Below are 11,631 nucleotides of genomic sequence, written 5' to 3' on the forward strand. Positions count from 1 at the left end.
TGTGTGTGTGTGTGTGTAGATGAACGTGTGTGCGTGTGTGTGTGTGTGTGTAGATGAACGTGTGTGTGTTTGTGTGTGTGTGTGTAGATGAACGTGTCTGTGTGTGTGTGTGTGTGTGTAGATGAACGTGTGTGTGTTTGTGTGTGTCAATGTGAACATGTGTGTTCATACATGTGTGAATATGAACGGGCGTGTGAGCATGTGTGTACATTTGTAAATATGAATGGGTGTGCATCAATGTGTGTGTACGCGTCTGAATATGAACATGTGTGTGTGTATGTTTGAATATGATTGTGTACGCGCATGTGTGTGTATGTGTGTGAATATGAACTGATGTGCGTATACATATGTGTGTGTGTGAATATGAACATATGTGTGTACATGTGTGTATATGAACATGTTTGGTATTCGTGTATGAATATGAATGTGTATATGTGTGTGTACATCTGTGAATGTAACACATGTTTGTGCATGTAAGTGTGTGAATATGAATGCATGTGCATGTGTGAATGTGAATGTATGTGCGTGTATGAATGTGAACACATGTGCATGTGTGTATGTGAGTGTATGTGAATGCATGTGTGTGTGTACATGTAAGAATATGAACATGTATGCATGTGTGTATGTGTGTGCATATGTGTGAATATGAACGTGTGCGTGTTTGTATGTGAACGTGAACATGTGTGTACGTGTGAATGTGAACACGTGTGCATGTCTACATGTGTGAATGTGAGTGCGTGTGTACATGTGAATGTGAATGCATGTGTGTGAGTGTGTGTATGTGTATGAATATGAATGTGCGTGCATGTGTGTGTGTGTACATATGTGTGAATGTGAACATGGGTGTGTCTGTTGGTGTCCGTGTCTTTGTGTGTTTCTGTGGTGGTCTGTACAGCCTTGTTAGAATTTTATATGTTTCAATCAGATCCATTCTCAAACTTCTAAACTCAAGTGAATGCAGACACAGAACCAATTGCTCCTCCTCCAACAGTCCTGCCTCGTCAATCTGTGCTGCATTATCTTTAAAGACAGGTATATCTTTGTTTAGGCATGGAGACTAAAACTGCTCACAGCACTCCAGGTGTGCTCTCACCAAAGCCCTGTATAACTGCAGTATAACATCGCTACTTTAGAATTCAAGTGCTTTTGTATTGAAGGCCAACATACCAATTGCCTTCCTAAATGCTGCTGCACCTGCCTGTCTACTTTCATTGACTGGTGTAGGAGAACACCCAGATCCCTTTGTACATTCACACTTCCCAAAGTATCGTGTTTACTCTCAGCACCTACCATTGGCACATCCAAACGAATTGCAGGTCAATAACCTAAATGCGTGACGTTATTGCCTTCAATTCCTGGGATGAGATTTGGAGCCAAAGCTTCTGACCCAGACCTTGCCCACTGCACCACAAGACCTCATGTGCAGGACAAGGAAGAGATTTTAGACCGTGGGATGTAGCAGAGACAGGAGCGTAGATTTCTACCAGTGCTAGTAGATACTGCCTGCATAGCTTCACACACAAAGAAACAACTGTTTTAAAGAAGCATTGGAGTGCCCTACTGTGCCCTATGGTAAGTCAGCACACACAGCAAGAGAGAAAGGAATAAAAAATGCAACTTCAACCAGCGAGTCAAGAAACTGACCATCATTGGAAACAGGAAGTCATTTCAATAGTTAAATCAGCTTCACTCTCCAGTGTCTCCTTTCTTTATCCTGGCTGACTGACAACCCGGGAGTTCAAGAACATCTTACTGGAGAAGCCACTGAAAACCGACAGATATTTCATCTGCATTACAGCTCTCTTCACCACTTGGCTGTCACTTTACTGAATAAGAGACGATTGCTAATGTCACCAGATGTGCAGCTGCAATAGAGACACACCAGTGTCCAGCACACAAACAGACCCTGTGCTTCAACATCTCCATGCTGACCAGACATTCTACATTATTCCAGCAGCAATGACCAATCCTCTACAAGGCTAACACTCTGCTTTTTTGCCCTCACTGTAGCCCCTCCGATTTCAAATGCTTCCCTAAAGTCAGCATGTTTTTGATAGGAGCTGAATACATTGTATTCAATAACACAGAAATAGGCCACTCAAGCCTGCTCTGCCATCCACTGCAATCATAGAATCCCTACCGTGTGGAAGCAGGCCATTCAGCCCATACTAACCCTCTGTAAAGCATCCTGCCCGGATGCACCCTACCCCTGCAACCCTGCATTTCCCATGGCTAACCCACCTAGCCTGCACATGCCTGGACACTACGGGGCAATTTAGCATGGCCAATCCACCCTAACCCGCACATCTTTGGGCTGTGGGAAGAAACCGGAGCACCCGGAGGAAACCCACACAGACACGGGGAGAATGTGCAAACTCCACACGGACAGTTGCCAGAAGCTAGAATCGAACCCAGGTCCCTGGTGCTGTGAGGCAGCAGTGCTAACCACTGAGCTACCTTGCCACCCTGGCTCAAGGATCATGGCTGACCTTCTAGCTCAGTGCCATATTCCCACTTTTCCTCCCCATACCATTTGAGGCTTTTAAAACCTAAAACATTAAGCCTATGGTTTGAATACAGGGCTTTCACCTGGACAGGAAAGGGGAGGTGGGACCACAAACACATTAGCCACCACCTTACCGAATGGGAAAGCAGACTCAAAGGCTGAATGGCCTACTTCTGCTCCCATGTCCCGACCCCTAAAGATGGTTTCTATGGTTTTTTGGCTCAAAGAAGCAACAGGAACGTACAAAATGCAGGAACATAGGAGTAGGCCATTCAGCCCATTGATCTGCTGAATATGATCACAGCTGATCCTCCATCTCAACACCATACTCCTGCTTCTTCAGGACAGGATGTGGGGATCGGGGGAGCTGAAGATAAGGGGGGGGGGGGGAAGGGGTGGAAGCGGAATGGTGGTGTTAGGTAGGCACTGGTGGTAGGTACGACCTGGCTGGTTGATGGGAGGGATGGATGGAAGAGAGGGTCAGAAGTTGGAATGGAAGGGAGGAGGTGGGGCTGGAAGGGGAGCCGGGGCAGGGGTTGGGTGGGAAAGTTATTTGAAATTAGAGAACTCAGTGTTGAGTCTTCTGGGCTGCAGGGTGCTCAGGCAGAAGATAAGGTGATGTTCCTCAAATTTGCGTTCGGAGTCGCTGTGACACTGAAGGAGGCCGAGGATGGACCTATCAGACAGGAGAGTGGTGGGGGCAGTTGAAATGGGTGGTGACCGGGAGATTAGGCTGGGCATTACAGGCCAGGCAGAGATGCTCGGCAAAATGGTCACCTAGTCTACATTTGGTCTCACCAATGTACAGAAGACGACATCGGGAGCATCGGATGCAATAGAGTATGTTGGAGGAGATGCAGGTGAAGCTCTGCCTCACTTGGAAGGGCTGTTTAGGGCCTTGATGGAGGTGAGGGACGTGGTGTGTGGGCAGGCATTGCATCTTTTACAGTTACAGGGGCAGGTACTGGGCAGGTTGGCATGGTTGGTGAGGAGTGTGGAGTAAACTAAGGAATGGTGAAGGGAATGGTCCTTGCGGAAAGCAGAGAGGGGTGGGGAGTGGAAGATGTTCCGGGTGGTGGGGTCTAATTGGAGTTGGTGGAAGTGTTTGAGGTTGATATGTTGGATGCAGGGGCTGGCGGGGTGGAAAGTGAGAACAAGGTGTACCCGATCTTTATTGGGGGGGGGGGGGGGGGCGCGGTTGGTGGTTTAGAGCTGTGGCGCAGAGAATGTAGGAGGCGTGGTAGAGGGCTGTTTGGATGACAGAGGGGAGCAAAAGAACGTCGTTTGAAAAAGTGGACATTGGGGATGCTTGGGAGGATTCCATTCCTCCTACTGACCCTCCCTTCCAGCTACCAACTGGATTTATCCCTCCCATCGACCAACCAGGTCATACCTACTACTGGTGCCCACCTATCACCACCATTCTGTTACCCCCTTCATCCCTCCCCCAACTTAATCTGCAGCTCCCCCTGCCCCCACATCCAGTCCTGAAGAAGGGTAATACCCAAAACGTTGTCTGCTCCTTTTCTCCAGATGCTGCCTGGCCTGCTGTGTTCTTCCAGCCTCCTGTTTGTCTACCGTGGTATTTCACCTAGTATTTACACAGTCAACGGTAGGACCCTGGGGAGTGTTATAGAACAAAGAGATCTAGGGGTACAGGCTCATAGCTCCTCGAAAGTGGAGTCACAGGTAGACAGGGCGGTGAATAAGGCTTTTGACATGCTAGCTTTCATCAGTCAGAGCATTGAATATAAGCATTGGGACATCTTGTTGCAGCTGTACAAGATGGTGAGGCCACATGTGGTGTGCTGTGTGCAGTTCTGGGGGTCGCCCTACTATAGAAAGGATATTATTAAACTAGAAAGAATGCAGAAAAGATTTACTAGGATGCTACCTGGACTGGAAGGTTTGAGTTATAAGGAGAGGTTGGATAGGCTGGGACTTTTCTCCCTGGAGTGTAGGAGACTGAGGGGTGACCCTTATAGAGGTCTATAAAATTATGAGAATCATAGATAAGGTACATAGCCAACAGCTTTTCCCCAGGGCAGAGTGTCTAAAACTAGAAGGCATAGATTTAAGGTGAGAGGGAAGAGATGCAAAAGGGTCCAGAGGTGCAATTTTTTTTTTCACACAGAGGGTGGTGTCTGGAACAGGCTGCCAGAGAGCGTGGTGGAAGCGAGTACAATTCTGTCATTTAAGAAACATTTAGAAAGGTACATGGATGGAATAAGAATGGTGGGATATGGACCAAACACAGGCAAATGGGACTAGTTTAATTGTGAAAATTGGGCATCAATGGGCAAGTTGGGCCGAAGGGCCCGTTTTCATGATGTAGACCTCTATGACCACTGCTGGCACCTTGAGGCATTTGCCACTTTTAACAACATGGGGTACTGGGTAAGGGCTGTTTGACATAGTTCACTGCCACCAAACCTCCTTTAATTTGGACCTATCTAATGGTGGAGGATAAACAACACAGCATATCTGTAGAACAGGCAATCTTCTTAGGTAGAAAGGTTTATTGCACGGCCGCAATAAGTACAAATACATTGGGTCAGAGGTAATGACTAGGATCTTAAGGAGTTGGTCCAGATCTTTCTGCTTCCTCCTTAGACTGGAACTAGAAACCCCTGTCTCCAATCTCAGACTATATGACATCTGTAGAAAGGGTGGAGCCATTATAACCTGAACATTAACCCCTTCAGAGCAATTACATGTGTGCAGGGCAAGATTCCAGAAACAAAATGACCTGATCACCTATTTTTGCAACGGAGTCCCTATCCTATATTCCTCTGCTGGCAAAAGGGACCACAATAATGTAGGGTATCTGGTTGGCGTGGAAGAAGTAGATTAGGTGGGTTATAAGGGGGATGGGTCTGGGTGGGATGCTCTGAAGGTCGGTGTGGACTTGTTGGGCCGAAGGGACTGTCTCCACACTGTAGGGATTCTATTAAAAAAAACAGTTGGACTGAAGGGTTTATTTCCATGCTGAACAACTCTATGACTCTATAAGTAAAGATCTGCAAGGAAAATCTCCCCTACTCTTCCCCAAAGTGATGCCACTAAATCTTTTTTATCCACCCAATAGGCTTCAGCTCAGTGCCTTGGGCAAAAACAAGAAGCATCTCCGACAGGGCAGCATTCCCTCACTCTATCAAACCAGTGAAGTGGCAGTGTGGATGTTGTATCCGAGTCTCTGGTGTGGTTTTACAGCTCACAACCTTCTGGCTTGATTCAAGGCTGCCATAGGCTGAGCTGGAGCCAAGAGCAAGGTACAGAGTGGATCTGCTGACAGATCACGCCACTCGCTATCAGATTTTATTCTGTGCTCTGTTGAAGATTAATACTTGTACTGACAAATGACAGCCAAGGCAATGATATCAGGCACGTCCCCTCTCTGATTATAACGGTGGACCTCTCGGTTTATGCTGTCTCCCCAGTGCAGCGATACCCGAACTGAAATCTCACATCATGGCATCCAATGCCTGCTCTCTCTCTGTAACCTCCTTCAATCCTATCAACCTTCTCTGTGCTCCGCTAATCCCGGCCTCCTGCTCATCCTTGATTTCCATCATTCCACCACTGGTGACCTTGCTTTTTCACCTGCCTGTATCCAAAGTAGGGATTCGATATAAAAAAAAGAGTTGGACTGAAGGGGACTTCAGGGAATTCCTTCCCTAAACCTCTCTCTTTCTCTGCTCGCTTAAGACATTCCATCAACTGTGACATTCCAAGTTCTCCAACTATAAAATTACAGAATCTTATAGTGCAGGGAGGCTCTTCGGCCCCACCAGTCAGTACTGCCAAACCTGCACTAAATCTACACTAGTCCCAATTTCCATGATTGGTCACCTGTCCTATTATCTCCAGAAAGGGCTCAGTGTTTGAGTATGTTCCTGTTCACCATTTCGAGTGCTGTTTTATGTAACTGCCTGCAGTCACACAACGATAAACTTCAAAGATCACCAGAGGCGCTGACCTCCACCTCCTCACTCAAGTACTGCCTTCAAGGGAGCAGGGGGGAGCAGTTCACCTCCCTGCGATCCCATTCTGCTCATCGGTGGTTTCTTCAGATTGCCCGCGCTTGGCAAATTTCAAAATCGTTTTGTCTCGAGGATAAGACAGCAAGAGTGGGCATGGAGTGGGCACCTAGTGGCCTGGATTTAGACAAAATAGCAACCTGACAGCCCATGTTAGCAACTCCTTCACACAGCAGGCAGCTCCGACATCGCGAGGCTGCTAACCAGGAGGGACAATGACCATGACAGCATCTGTGACCTCACCACATTCCAATGGAAACTGTGTGGGAGGCCGCCGAAACAGAAACCCTTGTCTGGACCTCTGCAGGGACGTTCAGTGGGAAAACTGCAGCCGGAAAAGAAAAAGCCAGATTTGTTTTAATTTAGAAAAAGAAGTTGGTGTTCCACGCCAAGCTACAATTCTGCCAAAGTGCGCTCTCTGAACCCCGGCAACTGAGCTAGACCATGTACAGACCTACACTCTGCGATGTTCACCCCTGTACAATGTCTTTCACGCAGCACAGACTAATGACAAACGTGCAGCTTTTACCATAAAGGTACTACATATATTGCCTGCAACCACAACATAACAGATCATTCAGCCCCAACATGTCCTGGCTTCTGAATCATACACAGGATTTCAGAAAGCCCCTCGCTCATTTTACAACATAAGCCTGGGCTGCACACCTCAAACTGATGGGCAGACAGATCAAGAAAAACCACAACAACCACAGCAGGCTATTCAGTCTCTTTAAGTTTGATCCAACATTTGAATCAGACACTGGCTGAGCCATTAGCTATCCAAACAGAAATGTGCTACCTCCAACACTGCTCCTCAAACCCATCCCCGCATCATTTTCTCTCTCTTGGCTCCCATTGCTAAGAGGTACTGCAGGTGGCAGTGAGTCCAGCTCAGTCTAGCAGGCTCTGAGGAACAAAGCACCGTACTCTCGAAAGGGAAATCCCATTAACTCAGTCTTCCTGCAGTTACAAAACCTACAGGAACAACTGACACCATGCCAAACCCCATCTGCAACTGTACAAGAAGAGCTTCCCACTTTTCCAGCTCCAATTCGGAATGAGGTCAATGGGTGGGGCCCACCACATTGATTCGCCACTGGGTCTCAGCATTACCATCCAAGCCTAGGCTAAACACCTCTAAATCAGTAACCATAGGCATAACCTTTGATCAAACTGTTGCATAACGTGGGGTTTGTTTTAAACTGTGCCATTACCTCTTTAAGAACAAATTGCCCATTTAAGAGAAAATAGCTGCATCCATAAAAGCACTTGCAGCCCTAGTCACTCTGAAGTGTTACTGTACAGTTCACGTTCAGATACAGGGCTGAGAGGAGATGAAATCAAGGAAGATGTTAGAACAGAACAGAGAGAGAGAGCTTGACAAAGGATGCTGTTAATGACAATGTAAAATACAATGCCTGTGTTTCTACCTCCCCGCGACAGGACAATAGATCAAGCATCCACAGAGAAAAAAAAAATCCAGTTAACTGTCACTTCTCATTGGGACTATGATTGAAACAGCCCTATCCCTGCAGTTACTGGCGGTCAGAGAAAACACAGCAAAACACGAGGGGCTGCACTGTTTTGGTAAAACTTGCTCAGGCATCTAAGTCTTTCGGGAAGCAGAACTGTTGCAGTCTTTTTGTTTAAATCCCGAGAGTGGAACACTAGGGGGGAAAGAAATTAAAAAGATTGGGGGGGGGGGGTGAAAGTGGGAATAGAGAAATCCTGCCCTTCTCACTGTATGCAACACTGTCATAACCACCTTATTTCCAGTAATAATGCTTTCACCATGAGGTCTGTTCTGGAAACTAAAAGTACATTTTAAAAATTAATAATCACGAAACCAGTGCACGAGGAAAGTGTGTTCCTGGAGGAGCTGAGACAGTGCATTTAAAGATGTCCACTTACCTGTTTTGACAATGGTCAGCATTGCCACGAATAAAATCACTTGGGCTCCCAGCTGCCACTTTCTGATGTCCTGTTGCCCCATCTCCAAATGACATGAATTTCTTTTTTTTGTTTTCTCTCTCTCTTTCCCAATTGTTCACCTCCTCCTTCCCCCCTTCTGTAGCCAGTGTGTGTGTGTGTGTGTGTGTGCTTTAGAGTTTCCAAGTCCTCTCACAGCTTGTATGGATGCTGCATCTATCAAGCCGCCTGATCTCCGTAGAACCCAGTGAAACTAACTGTCCGTGAAACAGAAAGCTGCTCCCTCTCTCTTGTTCTCTGCGGGCACTGATTACATGACTTCTTCACTCGACATTTTTTTTAAAGAAAAAAAAAAGGGGGGGGGGTTGGGGGGGGGGGGGGGGTGGAAGAGATGAGACTTTTTTTTAAAAGGTCCGAGGAAGTTCCACTCGATTTCTCCTCCTCCCCCACCCTCCTTTTTACTTGTGACGATGTGCAAGGAGAGAGAGAAATGGAATTCTTTCGAATACATTGACACTGACACCAAAGAGAGAGAGGGAAAAAAAAACCCTCAGCAAATCATAGCTGGCATAGCAAATCATCCGAAACTACACTCTTTCCAGCAAATGAGATTGGCCCCAGGTTTAGTTCAACAACTTCCAATTGGCCACACTGTTTTGTTAGTGTCTTTTCCATAGGGCACAGAGAGAGAGAGAGAGAACAGCGAATTAGGAGAAGGAGAATTCGCAGAAAGGGAAAAGTCATTCGAAGTTTTCTCTCAGTGCAACTTGGCTCTAAACGAGGCGGCCTATTCATTCATTAAATGATTTTTTTTTGTTGTTTTCTTTAACCACGACTGGCCCAATACAAACTACAACGACTCGTTGCATTCCAAACTGGGAAGGCGGTTTGCTTGCAAAGCGCTGAACGAATTGTTCCCAGGTTGAGAGATATTTGAAGAAAATCCTTCACTACACCTGAGCGGATTTGACTTATTTTTGTGTCGAAATACATGTTACACCGAGGGCTGCGTCAATGCAGTAGATGGTTTGCTCTTGGTTAGTGCCTAGGTATGCACTTAAAGTCACAGAGATGTACAGCACGGAAACAGACCCTTCGGTCCAACTCGTCCATGCTGACCAGGTATCCTAAATTAATGTAGTGCCATTTGCCAGCATTTGGCCTATATCCCTCTAAACCCTTCCTATTCATATACTTATCCAGATAGATTGAGGTGCAGGTAGCTACAGGCTGCAGTTCAAGAACGGGAGAGTGGCATTTTGATATGATTTATTATGGTCACATGTACCGAGATACAGTGGAAAAGTATTGTTTTGCGTGCTATCCAGGCAAATCATACCTTACATAAGTACATCAGGGCAATGGAACAGAATGCAGAACGTAGTGTTACAGCTGCAGAGAGGAAGATCAACTCTGATATGGGGACACAGTGGTTAGCACTGCTGCCTCACAGCACCAGGGACCCGGGTTCAATTCCAGCCTCGGGCAACTGTCTGTGTGGAGTTTGCGCATTCTCCCCGTGTCCTGCGTGGGTTTCCTCTAGGTGCTCTCGGTTTCCTCCCACAGTCCAAAGATGTGCAGAGTAGGGTGGATTGGTCATGCTAAATTGCCGGTAGTGTTCAGGGAGGTAGAGGGCGTATATTAGGTGGGTCACTAGGGGACTGGGTCTGGGTGGGATGCTCTGAGGTTCGGTGTGGACTTGTTGGGCCGAAAGGCCTGTTTCCACACTGTAGGGATTCTATGATATGATGTGGAGGTGCTGGTGTTGGACTGGGGAGAAGAAAGTCAGAAGTCACATGACACCAGGTTATTGTCCAACAGGTTCATTTGAAATCACAAGCTTTTGAGCCTGACGAAGGAGCAGCACTCTAAAAGCTTATGATTTCAAATAAACCTTTTGGACTACAATCTGGTGTTGTGTAACTTCTAACTTTGCCCAACTCCAATATAGGAGAAGTCTGATAGGAGCGGGGAAGAAGTTGGTCTTACGTCTGTTGATGAAGACCATTGTTCTGCAATGCTGGACTTTTTATTTCTCGATTTTCTAAGAGCTTGTAACTGAAGAAGCTGTACCTTTGTACCTATGATGACACCCTACATGGCAACTTATAAACTTTACATTGTACTCATTTGAGTACATGTGACAATAAAGCCAATTCTAATTCTAAAACTAATTAGTTTTTAAACTGGACAGCTACCTCTTCTTGAACTAGTGCAGACACCTTAGACCAAATAGCCTCCTTCAGTGCTGTAAATTTGTCTGTTCCCATCCTTCATTTAGTTCTGGAATTCCCTCCTTAAACCCTGATCCTCATCTTAAACAATCCTTTGGAGCCAAGCCTCGGTCTTCTGTTTTAATACAGTCATACAGCACAGAAACAGAACCTTCAGCCCAACTTTTCCATGCTGACCAAGTTTCCCAAACAAAACTAGTCCCACTTGCCTGCATTTGGCCCATATCCCTCTGTCCCATTCATTTCAAATGTTGTTTGGTAATGTTTCTGTGAAGTGGGGTGGGATGTTTGACTGCACTAAGGCTGCTATATGAATCTAAGTTATTGTTGCTCATTGACTGCAGCAGTTCGAGTTCTCTGGCTAATGAAATTCTTCATCCTACACACTCACACAACCACAAGGGATAAAATTCCTATCCCCCAAGTCATTCATAATGAGTTCCCATTACAGAATGTTTCTTACTGAAATCAGACTGAGTGTGTAATTCTGAGCCCAGTATTCCCCAATTACGAATTTACACCAAAAACTTGCTCTAACCACACCCTCCACATACCAATTGTCCCTGCTTACACTCGCGATTAATTATGAAGGATTATGTAATCTACAGTCATTTTGAAAGTGCAGTTCTTTCTTTCACTGACTAGCTAGCCTATGCTTCACCCACACACAGCTGCCGTGAACACGCAAATATCCAAACTGGAACTGATGGACTACTATTGTTACTTTTGTCAGGTTGCTCTTTACTTCTGTGGCAACTCAATTTTATTTACAATGTCTGCCTATGCACTGGAACATAGGAATAGGAGTAGACCATTCAACTCCTCAAGCCTATTCTGCCAGAATGGCCCGACTCCACATACCTGCTTTTGGCCCCTATAGAGTCATACAGCGTAGAAACAGACCCTTCGGTCCAACCAGTCC

The 11,631-nt window shown here is 46.1% G+C and overlaps 1 protein-coding gene across 1 annotated transcript in view; it reads right to left on the minus strand.

Moving 5' to 3' along the window:
- The window catches only part of LOC109916792 (collagen alpha-1(V) chain-like), a 259,059-nt gene extending 250,242 nt beyond the window's left edge, over window positions 1–8,817 (minus strand). Inside the window, exon 1 of the mRNA XM_048617801.1 lies at window positions 8,458–8,817. Coding sequence (XP_048473758.1) covers window positions 8,458–8,539 — 82 coding nt within the window. The 5' untranslated portion in view covers window positions 8,540–8,817. The remainder of the gene's footprint in view (window positions 1–8,457) is intronic.
- Window positions 8,818–11,631: the final 2,814 nt, after the last annotated feature.

Source organism: Rhincodon typus, chromosome 38 (assembly GCF_021869965.1).
Source record: "Rhincodon typus isolate 14 chromosome 38, sRhiTyp1.1, whole genome shotgun sequence".
Lineage (NCBI taxonomy): Eukaryota > Metazoa > Chordata > Chondrichthyes > Orectolobiformes > Rhincodontidae > Rhincodon > Rhincodon typus.